Below are 24,442 nucleotides of genomic sequence, written 5' to 3' on the forward strand. Positions count from 1 at the left end.
TGGGACATGGCCAGGGAATATGATGAATTGATTCATCAGCTGGTTAAGCGCCAAGTACACTTTTCTTACAGCAACGCATGCTGCGGCTTGGCCAATGTTTTCTGCATCGCCTATACTGTATAAAAATGTATCCTATAGCCTACCCGACGCAAAAAACCTCAAGGCTATGCAGTCTGAAGAACAGTTAAAGTTTCAAGTAGCTTTATTGTCAATTTCTTCACGTGTCAAGACATAAAAGGGAATCGATATGACGTTTCCCACTCTCCCACAGTGAAACATATAAAAAGCACAGGCACAACAGATAAGACATTTCGTAAAACATAGCGTTACATATTCACATACAGCAGCATAACCTCATAATAAAGCATATGGCTTGCTGCGGCGTGTGATATTTGCAATGTACGGCCCGAGAAGGTCAAATGAGTCCTTATCGGCTGAATCGATATCGCTCAAACAAGAACTCATCCGTGTGAAATAAAGGATCTTGGCAATCGCGAAGAACTCTATTTGTATGGAAAGCTAATCGAACTAAAATATAGCTCCTTGGTCAACTGGGTCTCTCAAAAAAAGAGCCATGTTATTTTCCGGGGGTGTGGCAAGCTTATCCAGCTACACTTACTTTAGCCTGCTCTGGAACAGGTTAGTGCTAATTGATATGTTACTATGGTGATTTATCGAAAGTTGCTTCCACGAACCAAAAAGAGGGGCGTTTTTTATCTTAGCCTGAAAATACGACGAATACCCCCCAGGCTCATTCCAGTATGGCAATGAAAGCGTTGTCATCAAGCGCTGGGCTACTTTAACAGGAGATGCTGCTATTAAATCAGCTGACTTAGTCCAGGTATTGATAATGAATAACCAGGACCAATGGACCATGTCTCTTTTCTTCTCACTAAGCCACCCAGAACTGCTCCCCGCCCCCTTGAGCAGTCAGAAATGTGTCAGGATGACATTTTACACCGGAGTCAGGTGGTACAACCAAAGAGCCAGTGGAGCACAAAGGGATCGTGATAATCAGGCTGCGTCCGACAGGAGGCGAGGACAGCGGGCCTATACGTGGATAAGATTGCATGGCTGGTATCAAGTCCAGCTGTGGTTCACCTTAGACGGCATGGCTCTAGGTGTCGTTTCGAGGTCTCGTTGCATGCTCATGCATATGTATCATGTTACCTACTTCATATCCTTCCACAAGGATACAAATGAGGTATGTAGGTATTGTTGATATTATTTTGTAAAACAGTAGGGTCCACACCACAAACTGGAAAAACGATGTGCAGAACTGACATAGATATCATGTCATCCCATATATGACACCCACCCAACCTTAATCCATCCTGGTCCCCTTGTAAAATGTGTCCCTATACAAAAGTGATCCAATATTATTTTCCTATTGTCATGATTAAAATGCAGAAAGTGAACAGGATACAGGTCTGGTGTGGGAATGTGCTGTGACTCCCAGGCGCCCTGGTTTTGTCCTTAAACACACATTAGAGAATGAGGTAAGTCATCTCACGGCTTGTGCTGACAGGTACCGAGGTGACGGGCACCGAGGTGACAGGCACCGAGGTGACAGGCAGCTCTTCTCACTGGCAATGCAGGGGACAGCCCAGCTCTTCTCCACATAACGAGGACCTGGACTGAATCATGTAATTAAGGGCAAGATCTCTCCACAGCACGGGCATGTTGGATGTCACCATAGGTATCACAGTCCCCCCCACAACCCTCCTCCGAGGGTGTGACATAAACCTACATGTCTGCAGACTGGAGCCACTGGAGAGCAACATTTCTTGATGTTAAGTAGTGTGTATTGATTCAAAGTTAGACTGATGATGTCTACTGTAGCCATCTTGACTCCTTGGCCCTAACAAAACTCTGTTATTTACTAGTCGTTGTAAAGTAGTGTTTAATAGTCTGTAAATTGAACAAAACCTGACTAAATGTCTTCTAAACCTGGTTGAGACGCGCAAATAACGAGGATGACACATGCGATACTGACGAAAGAGCGTGAATAATTTAACACTTGTCATCAGATACCAGCAATGTTAGACTTAGATGTATGGCTTACATATGTATGGCTTATATATGAGAGATGACATGATAGCTATGTCAGTTCTGCACATCGTTTTTCCTGTTTGTGGTGTGGACCCTACTGTTTTACAAAATAATATCAACAATACCTACATACCTCATTTGTATCCTTGTGGAAGGATACGATGTAGGTAACATGATACATATGCATGAGCATGCAACCGAGACCTCGAAACGACACCTTGAGCCATGCCGTATGTGTAATTGATGAGTTGATGAGTTGTATTTTAGTTTTCAACAGATGTACTATTTAATACAAACTGCAAAAATATTCTTTAAGCGAGTATAGTACTATAAGTAAAAAATGTCTGATAGAAAGTTTATGTTTTACAGGAAGAATAGGTTAACCAGAGTAAAGTTGACTGTGTTTAAACACTCCATGTTTACGCACTGTCATTGTAAGGTTGGTTCAAAATTAGTGAAAGAGGCATTTTTCCTTACAAGATGAATGCATATTAAAGTGGTGTTGAGATTGCTTGGCAGCTTTTGTAAAGACATGATGAAGGCCGATGTGTCTACACTGAGTTTCCAATGGAGCAGTATCCTATGAATGATTCAAGAAGGAGCATTCATCCATCTTGGTTCCACTGCACTAGTGTTTGGCAATTTATTGATTAAAGCTCTTTTGTCTCTTTTTCACATGCTGTTTCATGTCACAGGTGGGTTCTGAGGGGATGTGGAAGAGACTGGGTGACCACTGCCTTCTTCCTGTTTGAATTAGGCTCATTACAGTTTATTCATTGGCATTTTTCACCCCAGTCATCCATTGGCTTTTGAAGTGACAATGAATATTAGGTCACCAGTTGCCTTAAGGTAAACATGTGGCCATGTTTCTCTTAAACAACCTTTTCTCTATTTACACAGTTTATGTGGGACAGCATTATCATTTAATAAAAAATGATTGTGTACAACCAAGTGGAAGTCTCTAGTCTCATGAAACACTACAGACAATTTTACCTGTGTGGGGCATTACAGATTTTTATGTTAACCTGAAGAACATTCTGCATGACACAGTCCTGTCTGGTTCATTTGTCTTTGTGTATTTTAATTGTAAGAGTTTGAAATTAAACAAAGGTCAATTCGGCTCCCTTCTCGTCCACCTCCTTATTGAGCGTGCAATCGTGTCCAAAACCATCTCCAGAAATTAATGTACACTGTGGTAACTGTGGTGGGCTGCATCAAAAGGTTTTAAACTGGAAGCTGCTAAGTGCATATAAATGATATTGAATACTGACATGTTGTCGGAAGAACTTGTCTCCCACATTATAGAATGAACATATCTGATGAATATGTAACATGTTTAGTTTCTTCTGTGTGTAACAGTGACTTGGAGAGACCCAGCTTGGCTGTCAGTCTGTCTGGCTTGGCAGACTGAGCTCTCAGTCACATCCCTCAACAGTCTCCAGTTATAGTTACCAGTCTCAGGTTCAACACTCATACACTATTCATTGGCATATCACATCACTCCTGCTCAACTGCAGTCTTGGACAAACCTAACTCTTTTTGCGCAACTTTACTTTTGTGGACATTTTGTTTCTCCAATGTAAAATGGCTACGTAGTACAACTGTTTTGTAGAAAACTCAATGTTTTAGAGTTTGTGTCACCTACCGGGAACCTGTTAGAGTTGGGCAGAAGACAAGGATTGTCTTCAGTTCTCTTGTACGGTATGTATGACTTCTTACTGAATTTTGACCAAATTGTTTTTGTTGGTAGATGGGTTAATGACTGCCATCCAGTACTAACAAAAACAATCCAAGCAATGTATGGAAAGTGATAAACCCAATGTTGTATGCAATGACTGCAATTCAGCATTACTTGGAAATGGTTGAAGTTTTTCAGGCAACCTAAAGCCAGAACTTGATTTAACCTTTGGAGACAGAAAAACATTACTGTATTGATGTAGAAGCAATTTCGAGGAGACATTATCCCAGCCTTCTTATTTGGCCTGAGTAATATTATATATTACTCAATACTTTTATTTTACTCAATACTATTATTATAAGTATTGTATTGACAAATAGCCAGTCATTAATGATAAGCTGAAAACGTACCACAATTTTGTGAAAAGCAACATAACTCATACGGTACAATCTGGAACAGTAGATATTATGTCTTTGCTTGTAATTGTGAATTCTGTTCAGGTCAATGGCTTTACATTTTTCCGTTCGTGATAGGCCTAGTTCCTAATGTTAAACAGCTGGATTTGTTTAAGTTGTGTCCAGTATTGTTTAGGTATGAATTAATCAATCATGAATTAATTAATATCAAGTCTTACTGCACACAAATAATCAAATTATGGATACATTATGAAGTATTTCTATGAAGTATGTTTTGTAAACTCTCTGTATGTTTTTTCAAACCTTTTTCATCCATACAAATTCTTCTAAGAATTCTGTTCACAAAGCATGTGAAATGTATCCACTGATAACTGATGAATTAAGGTCAGTAGATCTGAATAATTCAACCCCCTATTGGAAGGCCAAATGTGGGTGTGGCAGAGTGGAGATGACCTGCCTTAACAAATATATAAACAGTTAATCTGAAACTAATAATAAAACTTAATGCTTATGCTTAAATTACAGGCACATGGCATAGAATCCTCCCCTCTATTCATAATTAAATATTGATTGGTAAATCCTAAAACACAGTAAGTTTTATGCACACTGGAGCAGGCAAGCCTATCCACCAAAGAAAGGTTGTATTTATTGGTGACATGTGACACCTGTGATCTTGTTACTTTGCAGAGGAAGAAAAGGATTGTTCTTAAACCATGAAGAAGAGTAAGAACCGCAGCCACAAGGAGGACCACAAGAGAGGTGGAGGCGATGGTAGGAGCACTGGTAGACAGTCGTTTTCCAGTTTAATTCAATAAATGTGTTTTTAGCAGGGTTTCTTTAGTACAGTACATTTATCGACAGAGAACCCCAGCTATGATCAACAGTTCAACCCCTGTTAAAATCAAACTAGTTGGTGAGATAAAACTAGATAAAACATATTTTTATGCCAGCTTTAGGTCCTGTCCACAAGTGTGTGTGTGTCTGTGTATCACTGTGAGACTTTTAACTCATTATCTCCCTTAAAAGAGACACTGATCTCAACAGGATCATTCCTAGAATAAATAAATATTAAATAAAATTGGTACCAACTACCATGAATGTTCTATTGGCAACCACTAACATGAAGCTATTATATTGATAATGACTACCATTAAACTGTTCTATTGGCAATCGCTAGAATTAAGCCATTATATTGACAACCACAAGTATTAGGCTGCTATTTTGGGTACCGCTGCCATGATGCTACTGCTTACAATTGTGTTATCCTACTCCAGATGAGCCTGCTATTCTGGAGACGGAGGATCTGGACGGACAGGACATGTTTCTGGGTGGTGGCCCTGACCCTGACACCATCTCATTGGCCTCCGTCACAGCTGTCACCACAAATGTGTCCAATAAGAGGTGCTCACTTGATTACCAAATTAACATGCTACTATCCATATTCGTTTATAATCAAATGTTCTCATTTAATGGAACGTTGTGATGTATTTGACTGAGGAGGTAGAAATGGACTCACATTCTGTCTGACATCTCTCAGGTCCAAGCCAGACATAAAGATGGAACCAAGTGCAGGGAGACCAATGGACTACCAAGTAAATGAGCGTGAAAACTGATTGACTCTGTCATCTTTACTGCATCACACCAACATTAAAATACAATTGCTGAATGGTAAATCCTGTTGTTTTCTCCCAGGTCAGTGTGACAGTAATAGAAGCCAGACAGCTAGTTGGCCTCAACATGGATCCTGTGGTGTGTGTGGAGATTGGAGAGGATAAGAAGTACACATCCATGAAGGAGTCAACAAACTGTCCATACTATAATGAGGTAACAACCTCCTCTGCAATGTTATTCATGAATATAAACAGGATGGGTATACCTCAGTAGTGGAGTATTTGACTGCAGATCAAGACAGGTGCAAACACGCTCTGTCCATTGTTTAGATAAAAGTGCCAGCTATATGAACACATTACGTGTGTATTCTGTATGTGAGGAGCCAGTACTTTCAAGATATGTACTAATTCGTTCTATTTCACTTTCCAGTATTTTGTTTTTGACTTCCATGTCCCGGCAGACGTCATGTTTGACAAGATCCTGAAGTTGTCTGTGAGTCCTGATAAAACTTAATGACACATAAAAAAACGATATCGTAAGATACCCCTTTTGACATTAACATGACCTGCATCCTTCAGGTAATCCACTCAAAAAACCTGCTGCGCAGTGGCACTTTGGTGGGGACGTTCAAAATTGACGTGGGAACAATCTATAGCCAGCCAGGTAACGGACAAGCACATATGTTTTTTTATTTTTTTTAAAGAATTATCCCCAAATCTGCTTAACTTGTTTTCTTCTTTCCTGTGATGTTTTACAGAACATCAGTTTTTCCACAAATGGGCCTTTTTGTCGGACCCTGATGACATCACGGCGGGAGGTAAAGGATACATCAAATGTGACATTGCTGTGGTGGGGAAAGGAGACAACATCAAAACTCCACACAAGGCCAATGAGAGCGACGAGGACGACATTGAGGGGTAAAAATAACCTTGTAATTGGTTTCAGAGTTAATTTATTTATCTCTGTAACTGTGCATTCTGTGATACAAAACTGTAATAATCCTTCAATATTCCTGTCAGGAACCTGCTCTTACCTGAGGGGGTTCCCCTGGAGCGTCAGTGGGCTCGATACTACTTGAAGATCTACAGAGCCGAGGGGCTCCCCAAGATGAACACCAGCATCATGGCCAACGTGAAGAAGGCCTTCATCGGAGAGAACAAGGACCTTGTCGATCCATATGTCCAGGTGTCTTTTGCCGGGCAGAAGGTAAGAGTCAATGGTCACTCTCCAAATCATGTAAACCATAAAAGGAAATAACACTTCTTTTCTGTACGTGTGATCATAAATCTAAAATTAACTTATTATCATGCATTTGTGATTCCAGGGAAAAACGTCCATACAGAAGAGCAGCTATGAGCCCATCTGGAACGAGCAGATTGTTTTCACTGAGATGTTTCCGCCCTTATGCAAACGTATGAAGGTTCAGATCCGAGACTCGGACAAAGTGAATGATGTGGCCTTAGGAACGCACTTCATCGACCTGCGCAAAATTGCTAATGATGGAGACAAAGGTGACCTCTGACCTCTGTACCACCCAGCGCTCTGAGCGCTTATTATGATGATTTCTTGCTGGAGTGAGAGTGTGTAAGAATGTTTAATTTAGTTGATGCTTTCATCTTAAGTAACGTAACAAATTATTTAGTCAGTAAACCTGATAATCAAGGATCAGAAGTGCATAGTTATAACAGTGCACTTCAGTATTTCAGTGGTGATAGCAGGGCCGGCCCAACCCAATAAACAAACAAAAAAAAATTTTAGGGCCCCATACACACAATTTTTGTTTAGGGCCCCCAAAACCCTTGGGCAGGCCCTTGGCGACAGCCAGTGAAAGATCTGTATAACATCATCTGAACTACAATATTACATACCTGATGATGGGACAGTGCAACATCAAAAACATCATCACTCAAGGGCAACGTCATAAAAGTGTGTTAACCTGCAGGCTTCCTGCCTACACTGGGGCCCGCCTGGGTGAACATGTATGGCTCCACACGTAGCTACACCCTGATGGACGAGCACCAGGACCTGAACGAGGGGCTGGGGGAGGGGGTGTCCTTCCGGGCCCGGCTGCTGATCAGCCTGGGGGTGGAGATCCTGGACACGTCCTCTGGAGACATCACCAGCTCCACCGAAATCCAGGTGGAGGGGGTGTCCAACATCTCAGAGGTGGGTTCATGGAGGGCAGGCCATGCACACGATGGACCATTGTCTCTTTGGGTGATACGTCACTATGCAGCACTTTTAGGTGAATTATTGATTAGCTTTATTTAGTAGGGTTTACATTATTTACACAGTATTTCAATTAAAGAGGTAGTTTTTTGTGTGAGATAATGTGACTCATACAACAGGGTCAGTAGAGTGTAAGAAGACTCCAACTAAGACGTCTTTGTGGGACCTGCTGAAGATAATGAATACAATTGCCTGTCCACAACTCACTGTTCCCAGGGTCTCATCAACAGAATCAATGTGTGGTCATGTCACTCTCTAGAATGCATTGAAAAAAAACATTGTTAAATAGTTTGAAACACTAAGACTTTTAATATCCCTTTTCCACCATCTTTACTTATAATTTTTTTCTCCATTTACCCAGAATGCCACAGGAAAAATTGAGGAGTTTTTCTTGTTTGGGGCGTTTCTGGAGGCCACCATGGTTGACAGGAAGATCGGGGACAAGCCTATAAACTTTGAGCTCACTATAGGTAGCTGCAATCTTTCTTGATTATTTTTGTTTCCTCTTAAAACGGTGTCATTCGCCTACACAGGACAGTCTATACAGAAACCTTCATATAGCTGTGGTGTTGTAAAACATTTATTTTTATGTTTGTGACAAGGAAACTATGGGAGTGAGGTTGACGGGGTGACCAAGCCCAAGTCAGGGAGGAAGAAGAAGGGTGCTGATGATGAGGAAGAGTCGGAGCTCATCCATAACTCCAGTGAAGAAGAGCTTGATGACGATGGAGACCTGGCCTCGGTGGCCACCACCCCACCCATGAAACCTGTCATCACTGACAGGTCAGACAGCAAACACGGAGGAGAACTGTCTTTTTCTCTGTGAAGATGGAACTCTTTGGAGCTTCACACTAGTGTTTTCAAAATGTATGTTCAAATATACCAGTCTGTTGTAGACAGAGGAGTTTATGTTCTCTTTTTGTGTTTCGTATCTTCAGAAACTACTTCCACCTGCCCTACTTTGAGAGGAAGCCTTGTATATACATCAAGAGCTGGTGGCAGGACCAAAGACGAAGGCTGTACAATGCCAACATTATTGACAACATTGCAGACAAACTGGCGAGTCAATCGGTTTTTTCACTTCTCCCAAGGCTGAACACCAGAAGACTTGTTTACAAATTTGTGTTTGTCATTGTGTCCTTCCACAGGAAGAGGGTCTGAATGATGTCCAGGAGATTATCAAGACAGAGAAGGCCTACCCTGAACGCAGACTGAGGGGAGTCTTGGAGGAACTTGGCAATGGATGCAGGTCTCTATTTTCAGATCACAGTCAGGTTATGCTGAAACACAATACGGTTCAACAACTGACGTTGTTAAATGCTAACTTTTGTCTGTTCCAGCCAATTTGTTTCCCTGGCAAGCAAGGACCAGTCCCAAAATGGGAAAACCAAGCTGGATAGAGAGAGACTGAAGCTTTGCATGACAGAACTGGTATGAGGGCTCATAGAGGTGTTTTTGTGATGGAAGAGTCCAGTAGGAAAAGTAATGTTGTTGACGTGTCTGCTTGCAGGAGAATATGGGACAGCAAGCTAAGACTATCAGATCTCAGGTGAAGAAAAACACTGTGAAAGAGAAGCTCAAGCTGGTCCAGAATTTTCTCCAGAAACTGAGGTTCCTCGCTGATGAGGTGAGTCTCCGCTCAACACTACCTACATACGTGAGTTCAGAATAAGTATGCTTATTTCTATATATAACTTACTGTATATATATTGTTTATAAGAAATGTATTTTGAATTAAGTGGTAGAACAATGTAAGTCTTAGGCTAAGTAGACTGCTAGGAAACTGTTGAGAGGAGAATGACCAAAACATACATGTACTTGTTGGAAATGTTCGAACAACTTGAAACTCCTATGGTGTCTTATCACAGCCTCAACACAGCGTTCCTGATATCTACATCTGGATGATGAGCAACAACAAGCGTATCGCTTACGCCCGCGTCCCCTCCAAAGACATCCTCTACTCTCCGGTGGACGAGGAGACCGGGAAGGATTGTGGGAAAGTCAAAACCATCTTCCTGAGGGTCAGAGGACACATTTAAGCCTACAAAAAAATACTTTTATGGCATTATTTACATTACATCACAGCGAAAGTCTAAACTATCTTCCTGAGGGTTAAAATTAAATCTTCCACAAACTTCTTTTGATTTTCCTCATGGCAGTATTATATTTCCTTACCTCTTCTGTATTATCTATATTTGTAAGTTTTTACAGGAACAGCTAAACTCCACTCAATTTAAAAAAAAATAATGAAGGAAATTCAAGTGTCCTTTTGCTAATTATTTTCCATCACTGTCTTATCTTTTTTTGGCACCCAGCTTCCTGGAAAGAAAGGCTTTGGGACTGCCGGCTGGACGGTGCAGGCCAAGATAGAGATCTACCTGTGGCTGGGCCTCAACAAGCAGAGGAAGGACTTCCTGTGTGGCCTGCCCAACGGCTTTGAGGAGAACAAGTTGGCAAGAGGAACTGGCTTGCAGCCCTCACCTCCCATCAGCCTCACCTACATGAGTAAGACACAACAAGCCTCTCACAACTCAGTATCACTTCACGGATCACAAAAATCTACTGTCATCAAATCACACTTTATTTGATTTAACTACCAAAAATGTGTGAAAATCTATTAATCGTAAACTAAATGGCTCCTGTCATCTTTTGTACATTTAAAACTTTAAGTTTAAGTTTAAGTTGGAATTATTTAAATGTGATCACAATTTATGCATGACGAAAACGCACACGTGTATATGTGAACGGTCTCAGTCAAACACTCAATGTTTCCCTCCCAGTGAAACAGATCTTCCAGCTCAGAGTGCACATGTACCAGGGCCGCAGCCTGTTTGCAGCTGACAGCACTGGCCTCTCTGACCCCTTTGCCCGGGTGTTCTTCTCCACACAGAGCCAGGTCACAGAGGTAAGAGGTCAAGGTGGGGTGGAGGAGAGGAGAGGAGAAGGAGGGTAAATGGGGGAGGAGGGAGAGGGGCAGAAGGAGGAGGGTGAGGGAGGGAGGAGGAGGGGGAAGGGGAAAAAGGGGAAAGGAAGGGGTGAGGAGAGAGGAGGTGATGAAGGAGGAAGCTGTGGAGAGGGAGGAGGGGGAGGGGGAGAAGAGGAGCAAAGGGGAATGGTAGAGGTGACCTGTAGGAAAGGAAACGTGCCCATGCTGTAAGGCACCAAAAGTGTGTCATAAAAACAACACTAGTTGTCAGTTAAATGTTGTTTTTCTCCTTTGTCTCTTCAGGTGTTGAGCGAGACTCTCTGCCCCACCTGGGACCAGCTGATGGTCTTTGACAACGTGGAGCTGTTTGGAGAGGCTAGCGAGCTTAGGGACGACCCTCCCATCATCGTCATAGAGATCTATGATCAGGACACTGTGGTAAGCCCTGCTCAGACACCAACATCAACACCACCTCTCTTTACTATTCTCTGGTTCAGTCAGAAGAATGTTAGTAGATGTAGTACGTTGATGATATGACTTCCATTAGCTGGGATGTCCATACCCGTGCACTGTTTCCACTGTGATCAGATCCTGTGTATAGTGTAGTAGATTCATGCGTCTCCTTGACATGTAAGACGGACATTTCATTCAAATACAGACAAGCCATTGTATTTGAATGACATCTAAAATACTTTAAGAAACCTAAATGGATGTATTTTGAGAGCAATTAGTTGGTAAATAATGTTTCATTTTCTGTTTCTACACATGTTTTTGCCTAGTTTTTGGATTTATACTGATTTGATGCCATATGATTTTTAAATAACGTTTCTGTTAACTGACAATCCTATATTTACTCCTGCACATTAACAAACACCATTGTTATGGATGACACCTTGGATAAGTAGAGTGTGGATTCTGGTGGCTTGAATGACTGTTCTATAGAGGCACTGGGTTGTGTGCAGAGTAGCTCTAAGGCCCCAAGGCATGCAAGAGATATAAGACTGGCCCACTGGACCAGTGTAGCAGGGGGACGACTCCTTCCCAGGCTACCCTATACCTCTTGCATTCCTTCAATGGATGTTTTTTGCTCATGTGATGAAGAAACCACTGAACCTCCTCATAACCACTAACTGCTTCAGAGACACAGTTAGCTCAGGTATCCCAACTACCCCGCCACTGCTTGCGTACTGTAGACAAGCATGTAGGCTGGCAGGTCTGTTGTTTCCAACATGTCTGCTGGCAGGTCTGTTGTTTCCAACATGTCTGCTGGCAGGTCTGTTGTTTCCAACATGTCTGCTGGCAGGTCTGTTGTTTCCAACATGTGGGCTGGCAGGTCTGTTGTTTCCAACATGTGAGCTGGCAGGTCTGTTGTTTACAACATGTCTGTTTGCAGGTCTGTTGCTTCCAACATGTCTGCTGGCAGGTCTTTCGTTTCTGCTGCAGTATACTGGTCATGGTGGTTGTCTTTCGTTTCTGTCTTATTTTTCCTTTCGTCCTCCCTCTGCTCTGAAGTGTGAGCACATCCAGCCATGCTTCCGTATCGGGAAGACGTAAATCCAATCGGTTAATGACCGGCCAAGAAGCCCTCCACAGAATTTATTTCCTTAAACATGAATAATTTCCTATCAAAAAACGAACAAAACTGCTGAGTGACCTCGTATTGGTGACTGTCGACTAAGGAGACCAAATATTCCAAACCTTTATAGATTCGTGGTGTGGAGCAGTTCCCGGGTCTATGTTGCTAACCCTCCTAGTTTGCCCCCATGTGATTCCAGGGGAAAGCAGAGTTCATGGGCAGGACCTTCGCGAAGCCCATCACTAAGATGGCGGATGAGCACTATGGCCCCCCGCGCTTCCCCCCCCAGCTGGAGTACTACCAGATATACAGGGGGAACTGCACCGCTGGAGAGATGCTGGCTGCCTTCGAGCTGCTGCAGGTCAGCCTGGACTGTACTGGATTACAAACATGGATTATGTTTTATCAGTGGACAGAACCATACTGTAGTCAGACTCCCTTACATGGTTTAAATGTAAAAATGATGATTGATTTTTTTGATGTTGTTTCGGAATGGAATGTATCGAGTTATTTTACTCCAAGATGCGTTGATTGTGTCTGCATGTTGTCGTCCCAGATGAATCTGTTCTGATGATGATGGTGTATCGCTTTCTGGATTCATCTATGTTAATGTCAGTGTATCGTTGTCCCAGATTGGCCCAAATGGTAAAGCTGACCTTCCCCCCATCGACGGCCCCACTGATATGGACCGAGGTCCCATCCTGCCTGTCCCTCTGGGCATCAGGCCCGTACTCAGCAAGTACAGGATCGAGGTGAGCTGCTTCTCCGGGTCTGGTTCACCGGAAAGGAAATGTTCTGACTGAAAGTGGAATGAGAAAAAAGAATGCACATGTATATGGGAATAAAAAATTTGATTGATTTGAGGAGTTTCTCTGTGTCTGCATGCCCAACCTGTAGCTTTATAATCACATTTAAAAAGGTTGAGTTATGTTTGAATGAGGAAAAGGATGTATGATATAATAATGCAAAATACAAAGTTAGTAAATGTCTCTGTTGTGAATCCCCAGGTGCTGTTCTGGGGCCTGAGGGACCTGAAGCGGGTGAATTTGGCCCAGGTGGACCGGCCTCGCGTGGACATTGAATGTGCCGGTAAAGGGGTTCAGTCTTCCCTCATCGCGAACTACCGGAAAAATCCCAACTTTAGTACCCTGGTCAAGTGGTTTGAAGTGGTGAGTTTCCTCCATTTCCTCCATTCCTCAACTAGAAGTTAAATAAAATATTAAAATATAATTCATAGGTATTCACAACTTATTCACAAGTTACTAGGTATTCACAACAGGTAGTTTTCTTCACATATTCACAGAACATTACTGTACATAGCGTATGAACTCCCTGAAATCATCTCAAAAGTATTTTGTTTGTGTGTTTGTGTGTTACAATTGTGTTTTGGGACGTGTTACTACTTTGTTTCTACACCTGTTCTCCTCAGGACCTGCCTGAGAACGAGCTGCTGCATCCTCCCCTCAACATCCGCGTGGTCGACTGCAGGGCCTTCGGCCGCTACACCCTGGTGGGCTCCCACGCCGTCACCTCCCTGCGCAAGTTCATCTACCGGGCGGCCGACAAACAGGCCAATAACTGGAACACCACAGGTCAGCCTCGCCGTACAGGATGTGCACAGCCCTAGCAAATCCTTGCTACTGCCCAGACAAACTTGCTTTTTCACTGTTCAATGCTGCTGCAATGGTGCAATTTCAGTTGAAGCATCAATAAACTTCCTATCAATCTATCTATCCGTCTATCTGTCTGTCTATCTCTCTGTCTAACTGCGTGTTTGTCTCTCTATCTCTCTGTCTAACTTTCTGTCTGTCTGTTTCTGTCTGTGTCTGTCTGTACCAAGAAGTTTGATGCACAAAAAAACGACAGTATAGTGCAGTCATGAAACATTTAACAACTGTCTTTCCTCACCATGTCCTTGCACTGTACATGACAGACTTGTCATAGTTTTCCATCATACCGTTTACTGTAGTAGACGTGTGTAAAATGTACACAGTGAACACAGTCTGAAGAATGTTCTGTATCTCTTATTATTTTAGAAGAAATAATCGTTAACATGGAGCCAGAGCCAACCGTGAAAAAGATGGACACTGTGGTCAAACTGGACTGTGTAAGATCTCCTGAGTACTATAATGGCATGATAATTACAAAAAATACATTCAAAATGTTGATAAATATTTATGTTATATCTGGTTTTTCCCACCAGGGTTCTGATGCTGTGGTGAAGGTTGACATGGTGAGTTCACAGACAGGTCTGGGAAGGGTTATGTTCCCCTCATCAGGAGGTATACTGGGATTTAAAGGAAAGTTCTGGTCTTCTCTCCACAGGAAGACGAGAAGGAGGTGAAGGGGAAGAAGAAGAAGAGAAACAAGGGAGGAGAGGATCCGGAGGAGGAGGAGCTTGACGAGAGCATGCTGGACTGGTGGTCCAAATACTTTGCCTCGATTGAAACTCTGATGGAAGTTAGTGACCAGTCCTTTCTCTTGCTATTCAACTCACTCAACTGACTTCCTGTAAAAATAATCTCAGACATTCAGGAGCCGACTATTATTGTTGTTCAAAGTTTAAATGCTGTGCCTTTTCTTTTTCCATTGACAAGTAGTGAGTTTGGGTGAATAAGACAACTGTTGTTGTGATTCTCTAGATCCTGAAGGCCCAGGAGGCAGCCCAAGCAGATGCAGAGGAGAAAGAAGACATGGACATCGCTGCAGAAGCTGCAGGTAACACCAGGGGGTGCTGCCGCACAGAGTAGTCACTCAGTAGAGTAGAAGAAGTACTCTGAGTGGCTCACTAGAGTGGAAGACATTTTGCTATGGTCAGAGTCCCTCATTAGAGAAGTGTTTGTATGGTCATAGTGTGCATCTCTCATCTGCACCTCTCTCATCGATTAGCAATCACTTCACACACACACACATCTCATCCATTCCTGTTCAACACAAAATGGCCTCCTCCTCTTGCCATCTGAAATTCATTTCCATAAAATGCCTGTCATGAAAGTTGTCCACAATCAAAAAGATTAAAGTTGTGTTATCGATGTATTAAACGTACATAAAAAGATCATAAATGAATAAAGATAAACCTTTAGACCTAAAACTACTAATTAAATACTAACCATAAAAATACTGTGGTGGCTAGCTTTTTAGCCGAACAGGTGCAAAAGGACGAACGCAGGGAGTCTGTCCAAGTTTTCAGATGCAATGGCAAGGTTTATTGATCAGGTCAGAAAGGCAACATACGTTAGGTCTCTCCGAGCACAAGATAGAGAGCCTACTTAACAATTGAATACAGACAGCATTTATAGTGCACAGAACGCCCCTTATCTTAATGGCAGTTTAGCCTGCCATGGTGGGATTATCTTCTAAACCCCTAAAATTTCAGTTTGGCCTGCGCTCTGTTCTTCGTACAAGGTCTGAGCTCTCGTGGGTGCCTCTCGTTACATTTACATTTACATTTAGTCATTTAGCAGACGCTCTTATCCAGAGCGACTTACAGTAAGTACAGGGACATTCCCCCGAGGCAAGTAGGGTGAAGTGCCTTGCCCAAGGACACAACGTCAGTTGGCATGACCGGGAATCGAACTGGCAACCTTCGGATTACTAGCCCGACTCCCTCACCGCTCAGCCAACTGACTCGTTATCTCTTGTGAGCGTTTAGTAAATATGTGATGTTCTCTCAGTATTCTACTGAGAGGTAAAATGTCAAGACAACCCTATATCGTGGTGTTTTCTGCTCAGCTTAACCTGAGGTGTCTTATATCCAGTTTTCGGCCTACGACAATACATAAAGCAACCATAATCCAATATTTTATCATTACCGCACCCTGGTCAATATATATATATTGTTTATTGATAAATGACAAAGATGTACGTATTCATTAAGTTGTGACCTGTGAGCCTTATCACGGCTATATGTTGTCTGACTGTTTACCTTGGTACCATGGCAGTTACAGTACCATGAATACTGTACTGGAGCCAGAAGACTTGTGTTTGCCAACTTTCATGTGGGATTCACGTCTCGAGGGATGTGCACCACCTCTCCTCCCCTCCCCTTCTCTCCTCTCCTCCCCACCTCCTTTCTCCTCATCCTTCCTACCAACATCTTCTTACCTCCCTTGCGGCTACCTTCCACCTCTCTCCGTATCTCTCATCCTCTTTCCTCTCCTGTCCACATTTCTCTCTCTCTTATATTTCCTTGTCGCTCGGCATTCTCTAACCTGTACTCAGAGATCAAATCTGACGACTCTCCTGTGAAAGGCTCCAAGAAAGGCAGGGGGAAATCCAAGGACAAGAAGAAGCCTCCGCCTGGCATGACTCCAGAGAAGAAGAAGAAGAAACATGATGAGCTGAAGGTGCTTGTCTTCTGAAAGAGTTTTCGCTGTTGCAGGGGTGTTGTGGCTGGATATAGTTCCGAAATTTTGAAATCTATTTTTTTTCTGTATTTTATTCCAAAGGTGTACCATAAGGAACTGGAGAATGATTTTGACAACTTTGCAGACTGGCTCCACTCCTTCAACCTGTACAGAGGAAAGAGTGGGGATGACGACGACCAGAACATGGCAGACGAGGACAGGATTATCGGGAAGTTCAAAGTAAGATGAGGAAGTGGAAGACATTGAATTGCAGGAGAGGATCACTTGTATATGTGAGTCTAGATTTTTAGTTGACTGCGTTTGTGTTTCTCAGGGCTCCATGTGCATGTACAAAGTCCCAGTCTCAGATGAGATGTCCAGGGAGATGGGCTTCGACTCCAACATGGGCATGTTCCAGAATCTTCCTCACAATGACCCAATAAACATCCTTGTCCGTGTCTATGTCGTCAGGGTACGTACTTCCTGTCCCAAAACAGACAGGAATTCAGAGTTGATCCCATCCCTCATTTTGAGATATTCTTCCACTTAACTGTGAAGATGTTATTGTTGCACTGCCTGGTAAGATACAGTGTAGAGTGTGTTTGGCTCTAATCCCCTGAAATATCTTTAGAACTATGCACTTCTGAACCTTGATTATCTGTAGTACTTACTATAAGCGCTATTTGAGTTGCTTTGGAAATAATAAAATGAATAAAAATGAAATGTAAAACACGTCTCATTTTGGCCAGGCCACTGACCTCCACCCAGCAGACATCAACGGGAAGGCTGACCCCTACATCGCCATCAAACTGGGGAAGTCTGAGATCAAAGACAAAGAGAACTACATCTCCAAACAACTCAACCCCATATTTGGCAAGTAAGTGCTGTTGAATAAGTCCTGGTGAATGAATACTGGTGAATAAGTTCTGGTGAATAAGTACATGTGAATGAAAACTGGTGAATAAATACTGGTGAATAAATACTGGTGAATGCCACTGGCATATCCTTACATTTTCCCACGTGCCAAACCAAATGTTTCACCTCTATAAGATCCTTTGACATCGAAGCAACATTTCCTATGGATTCCACGCTAACGGTGTCAATCTACGACTGGGACCTGGTGGGAACTGACGACCTGATAGGAGAAACCAGGGTGGACCTGGAGAACCGCTACTACAGCAAGCACAGAGCCACCTGTGGAATCGCTTCCAACTATGCCATGTAAGCAGGATCTCTCCCATGTCACATGAGCTAACAGATGAATAACACAATAGCTGATTATCTAAGAAGGATGGCTCAGTCTGCTCATAGTTTTACAAACCGATCAGCCAAAATGTGACATTTTACAACGGTATACTGTGTGTTACCGGTTTCTCTTTGTAGCCTGGAAGTTTGGGTTTCAGCTTTACAAGTTTTAAGTTATTGTGACAATCATTATTAACAACAGTTAATTACAGTTTTCAATAGTTAATGACAGTTAATGACTGACTTTCTGTAGCCATGGCTACAATGTGTGGCGGGACCCGATGAAGCCCACCCAGATCCTAGGCAAGCTCTGCAAGGAAGGCAAGCTCGACGGGCCCCACTACGGCCCTGGAGGACGGGTGAAGGTGGGGAACCGTGTCTACATGGGGACAACGGAGGTCGAAGACGAGAACGGTACGGCGCACAGCACAGCACGACGTGATACCACACGCAACACAGCACAACATTCATGTTTGGCAGCATAGCACAACACAACATGAATCAAAACACACAGCACGCTCCGAAAGCATGTTTGGTTGGGTGGTGTTTGTCCAGACACTGTGTCCAGAGGAGTGATGAGTGAGTGTGTGTTTGGGGGCAGGCCTGAAGAAGCAGACGGATGAGCACCTGGCCTTGACGGTGCTGAACCGCTGGGAGGACATGCCAAGGGTGGGCTGCAAGCTCATCCCGGAGCATGTGGAGACCCGGCGGCTCCTCAACCCGGACAAGCCCGGCATCGAGCAGGTACACTATGGCACCTGAACTTAACTATACCTGTGAATTACAAGTAAGTACCGTTTCCAACTCTGGCCAAGCCCCCTTCCTTAGTTACTGTACCCTGTTGGTTATGTGACTGGAATGTTGTTATTGCTGTGTATTTAATACAGGGGCATTGTATTTTTCGATTTTTTTAACTGTATATGATACTGTAAATGTATTTCTTGGAAAGCCAATTGCCCCAGATCTAAGTTTCCAATTCAGTTGCCTGTTTGCTCATAGTTGACAGTGTGACCGTTCCTGTGCCATTTCTACGACTCTTGTCCTGTTTCTCTGTCTGGGTGTGCAGGGAAGGATTGAGATGTGGGTGGACATGTTTCCCAAGGACCTGCCTGCCCCCGGACCTGCCATTGATATTTCACCAAGGAAACCAAAGAAGTATGTCATGTATATTTTTTGAAAGGTTGCATATTTTTGGACTATTCATGCCACAAACTGATTGGACTATGTCTCTGTCGTTGGCAGATTTGAACTGAGGGTGATAGTTTGGAACACAGACGAGGTTGTTCTGGAAGACGATGACATCTTCACAGGCGAGAAGTCCAGTGACATTTTTGTCCGAGGGTAAGGGAAGATTGTGGTCCTCCAATTCATCCAGTCACATACCTTGGAAAAGGGCCTAATCACTCACTCCTGATATTACATTATTACAAATAAAACTTGGATTGAATTAGATATTCTAGCGCTCATGAACAACTCCTAGCAAGCGGCCATTCATTTTCCCAGATGGTTCAAAACAACAGAATTGACCCTGTGTTCCTTCCCTCTCCCAGCTGGCTGAAGGGCCAGCAGGAGGACAAGCAGGACACAGACGTGCACTACCACTCCCTGACAGGAGAAGGCAACTTCAACTGGCGCTTCGTCTACCCCTTCGACTACCTGATTGCCGAGGAGAAGATTGTCATCTCCAAGAAGGAGTCCATGTTTGCCTGGGATGAGACCCAGTACAAAATCCCGGCCCGTCTCAACCTTCAAGTCTGGGACGCTGACCACTTCTCCGCCGATGACTTCCTGGGTGCAGTGATGTTCTTGTAGTGAACCTTCACCCTGACTGGGTTATGGTGTAGACAGTGTCCATGACAACAAAGTCCTGGGACTTCTCTGATGAATCTGCATGTGTTTGCAGGTGCGATTGAGCTGGATCTGAACCGCTTCCCCCGAGGAGCGAAGACGGCCAAGCAGTGCACCATTGAAATGGTGACCAACGAGCAGGCTATGCCCATGGTGTCCATCTTCAAGCAGAAGAGGATCAAGGGCTGGTGGCCGTTTTTGGCCAGAGATGAAAACGATGAGTTTGAACTGACGGTGTGTACTGTATGATTGCAAACGTTCAATTGTGAACACACTTATAGAACACCTGCAGAACACCTGTAGAACACCCGCAGAACACCTATAGAACACTTGCAGAACACCTGTAGAACACTTGCAAAACACCAGTAGAACATCTATACAACACCTGTAGAACACCTGTAGAACACTTGCAGAACACCTATAGAACACTTGCAGAACACCTGTAGAACACTTGCAAAACACCAGTAGAACATCTATACAACACCTGTAGAACACCTGTAGAACACTTGCAGAACACCTACAGAACATCTATACACAGTAGAGGTTTTTGGCACGGAAAACCTTGAAACCTTGCCCGGGGTGCCAAATGTGCTAGGACCGCCACTGTCTATACAACACCTCTGGAACAGTTCAATTGGATAGACCCTTATTGGCAAGTTAGGCTTTGGCAGGTTTGAACTGTTGTGACAGTCTTTGGGGAGTAGACCTCATAAGCACTCACACATAAAGTTTCCGTGCTTCCATGATACTTGTTCAAGGGTATAAGTATACAGAAGGGACACCAGATAACACCAGTGTTATGAACTGTGGGTAATGTGCTGCTGATAGAGAAGGCTGTGTAAAACCAATATGCAGTGCTTTGTCTGTGTTGTGTGTGTGTTGGTGCTGTATTGGTGCTGTGTCTGTGCTGTGTCAGGGCTGTGTTAGTGCTGTGCCTGTGCTGTGTCGGTGCTGTTTTAGTGCTGTGTGAAGCCTGGTGTCTGGTGTTTTCGCAGGGTAAAGTGGAAGCAGAGCTGCACCTGTTGACATCTGAGGAAGCTGAGAAGAGTCCAGTGGGTGAAGGACGCAATGAACCAGAACCTCTGGAGAAACCAAAGTAAGTCCACCTTTCTTCCTGATGTGAACTCACTAAACCTAACCCTAAACATATTCCTAAACCTAACCCTAAAACGTAAACCAACATAAAATGACTATAAAATGACACCTACTCACTAACCCTAACTCTAACCTCAAACCTAACCAAATTAAGCCGTCTCTGTCACGCATTGACTCACTAACCCTGCACCTAACCTGCTTACCATAACATTAATCGAAGTAGCTCACCATTCTCCCTTGAGTACTAAATTAGTATAGTGGTACCCACAATGATTCACTAACTCTTTTAACCCTTGTGCTGCCTTTGGGTCACATGACCCAAAGGCATAATGAACCACCGTTGTGTTTACCCAATTTTACCCAATACAAAAACAAATAAAAATTATTTTCTTTTAACCTTCACAATGTGGGGGGTCTGAGACAGCCCGACGGTTAAAAGAAAATGCTTCACTTTTTCTTTTAACCTTATGCGGTAAAGTTGTAATACGACAGTGGGTCACAATGACTGATGGGTCAGAATGACCCGAAGATAACACAAGGGTTAAGATAAATTCATCATGTCATGGAATTCTATTGACAATGCTTATGGAAAGTCACAGACAAATGTCAAAGGTAAGGAGTTTCAGGGTCCTAGGATATTAGCTACACAGTCCTGTTGCTGAAAGACAATCCTAAAAAAAGAATCATGTAATGATGAGTTGACTTCAACAAGTATGGGATTTTACATGGGATCATCTTTCCTGACCTGGTAAGTTGAAGTTATTGTACATGCCTTGACCTGATACACTTCACCTGACGATAGTGTATCGTTTCTTTATTTGAATCTTTTACACTCAGAAGTTATCAAGGATGGTAGTCTGCATTTTAGCTCACTCAGTTGTTGTGCATGTATTGTGTTAATACACAGCACCTGATCTCAGTGTGACTTTGTCCTTTTCTTTAACACTTCAAAGGATGCTAGCCTGTATTATAGCTAACCCAGTTGTAACCACAGTGTATCTTTTTTGGTCTTTTACACTATAAACCTATAGTATATGGTTATCTGTAATATCACTAACCCCTCGTGTTTACCCGACCACCCCACCCTCAGCCGTCCAGACACCACCTTCCTGTGGTTCCTTACTCCCCTCAAGGCCATGCGCCACCTAGCCTGCAGCTACAAGTGGCTCATCATCAAGATCGTGCTGGCCCTTCTTCTTCTGGTCATGGTGGGCTTGTTCATCTACAGCATGCCTGGATACATGGTCAAGAAGCTGCTGGGAGCTTGAGAATAAGTCATTTAGACTCGACTGTTTTTAAATGGTATGCTTCTCCTTCCTGGTTCTTGGAGATTATCTGAACAGGAAGAGATTACATACAAACATTAACGCGTAACAATGGCTTTACACAAACAAATAAACATATTCTTAATTTGTTATACAAGGAACTGCAGGTGTTATGTGGAGTACAACTGTACGCCATCATGAAGCATTTATAAAGCAAAATTAATTATCAATGAAAAAGAACACAGAATTTTAATCTAATTTTATATTTCAAATAATGTAAACATCATGATTAGTGATACCTGCACCAAATCAAGTCAAAGCCTACTTCATTCACTGTGTTTGAATGAAGGGTCCACAGATCCAATCTTTTTGTTGGCATTTGGATTTAGTTTTCTAACATGATATTTATTGGTGATAAATTAGTATAAATTAGTGTTACAAACTGCTATCTTGGGGTTGTTTCCATGAATCTGTTTGTATTTTGTTGATCAAGTGTGCAGTAGCTTTCTGCAAGCCGTGATATTGTGAATAAACCACAAGAACAAACTGGCTCCTGTTTTCTGTGTACGGAACGTCTTTGTCCTGACTGCTTTTGGCTTTTGTTTTTCTTTTGTTTCATACACTACATGCACTGATTTGTAAACCCTAAATAAGGCAATCAATAATACGTGCATGACAAGACCATGGTTGAAAGCTCAGATTCTGTGATGACTAAAGGCTGGTTTGTAGTCAATTGTCTGACTTGCCAGCTGACAATGGAACGCTGCTGATGTCAATAAGACTGACGTGTTGGACGACTGTCAACCAACTTTATCTGTTTCAGAATCGGTTCTCGTGATTTTCAATTACTAATATGATATTTAATTCATATTGAAAATGTATAATAAAATAATGTATTTAATATGGCACTGCCTTAACAGTAATTCTGGTAAAATGTTATCTAAACCCTTGTTATCTTCGGGTAATTCTGACCCATCAGTCGTTGTGATCCACCGTCGTATTGCGACAACTTTACCGCATACAAAAACAAAGTAAAGCATTTTCTTTTAACCGTTGGGCTGTCTCAGACCCCCGACATTGCGAAGGTTAAAAGAAAATTATTTTTATTTGTTTTTGTATTGGGTAAATTGGGTAAACACAACGATGGTTCGTTATGAACCTTTGGGTCATGTGACCCGAAGGCAGCACAAGGGTTAAATGTAGGCTATTAATCACAATAATACGGAGGAGTAATCAGTTTCTAACAGTAGAGCAGATCATAAAAGATAATTAACACACAAACTGAAAAAGATTTGCAAAGAATGTTTTAAAGACTATGGTGAATTTGGGTAATCTGGGACATTGGGTCATGTGGGACACCTAAACTCCAGAGCGTTTTCTTCCCTGCTATCAGAACCGTTGCATGGGTTGTGACAACTGTGCGACCAAACAGGGCCTCGCGTGAACATTTATTAAATTTCAAAGTTAAATCTGGTGCACTTTGAGAGCAAAAATAATAGGCTGGATCTATGTAGAATCTCTGCTCTTGTAAACAATGTCATGTTCTTTTAACCATAGAGAAATGTTTTGTATAGCATTGGTTCCAGAGCCAGTTGTAAAGTTGGGAAGCACGCGTAAAATGCTGTGTTGGCCACGGCCACGAATCACGTAGGTTACCCATTTTGGTTTCAAAAAGGTGAGTCTCACCTAAAGGTGAGGAGTTTGCAAGCCTGTAAATAAATCCCTAATTTAACTGGATAACAATTAATACATTTATGTATTATTATGCAAAATATTGAATGGATGAAAAAACTAAGGATGTCCCTTTCTTCATGAACTACCAGCATCAAATGATAATAGCTAAACAATAATATATATTTTTTAATTATTATTATTTTTAGGGGTGCTGAGATTAAATTGCTTGAGCACCCCTAAAAAGGGTCTAAAATCGCCACTGCCTAGACTACTTGTTCTGAGCAGGTGTTGTCACTGAACAGGCTGTAAAAATGTTGGCTACGTTACAGACACTCATGAAAAACTGATGCTAATTATCTGGGAAACATTTTCAAAAAAAATTAAGTTGTCATTGTTTGTGTCAAACAAGTTGTGAATTAGTTGGGACATTAAAGCGTAAAGGAGATCATGACTTACTCTGTGCTCAAAGTGATGCTCGAGT

General features: G+C 42.6%; 1 protein-coding gene across 1 annotated transcript; it reads left to right on the forward strand.

Moving 5' to 3' along the window:
* Positions 1-4,859: 4,859 nt before the first annotated feature.
* Positions 4,860-22,737, forward strand: LOC136948821 (otoferlin-like). Its single transcript, XM_067242902.1, has 41 exons — positions 4,860-4,905; positions 5,421-5,547; positions 5,684-5,738; positions 5,839-5,970; positions 6,187-6,249; positions 6,336-6,420; positions 6,515-6,674; positions 6,777-6,963; positions 7,082-7,268; positions 7,700-7,923; positions 8,348-8,456; positions 8,589-8,769; positions 8,925-9,045; positions 9,135-9,235; positions 9,327-9,417; positions 9,497-9,613; positions 9,855-10,007; positions 10,302-10,491; positions 10,767-10,891; positions 11,216-11,350; positions 12,688-12,849; positions 13,121-13,240; positions 13,496-13,657; positions 13,918-14,080; positions 14,525-14,595; positions 14,692-14,721; positions 14,814-14,948; positions 15,131-15,206; positions 16,710-16,834; positions 16,937-17,074; positions 17,169-17,306; positions 17,584-17,711; positions 17,885-18,055; positions 18,333-18,493; positions 18,681-18,823; positions 19,146-19,234; positions 19,322-19,420; positions 19,630-19,871; positions 19,983-20,161; positions 20,923-21,023; positions 22,113-22,737. Exons 1-41 carry the CDS (start codon positions 4,860-4,862, stop codon positions 22,288-22,290), a joined length of 5,400 nt encoding a protein of 1,799 aa, XP_067099003.1. The 3' UTR covers positions 22,291-22,737.
* Positions 22,738-24,442: the final 1,705 nt, after the last annotated feature.

This window comes from Osmerus mordax, chromosome 9 (assembly GCF_038355195.1).
Source record: "Osmerus mordax isolate fOsmMor3 chromosome 9, fOsmMor3.pri, whole genome shotgun sequence".
In the NCBI taxonomy this organism is placed as follows: domain Eukaryota; kingdom Metazoa; phylum Chordata; class Actinopteri; order Osmeriformes; family Osmeridae; genus Osmerus; species Osmerus mordax.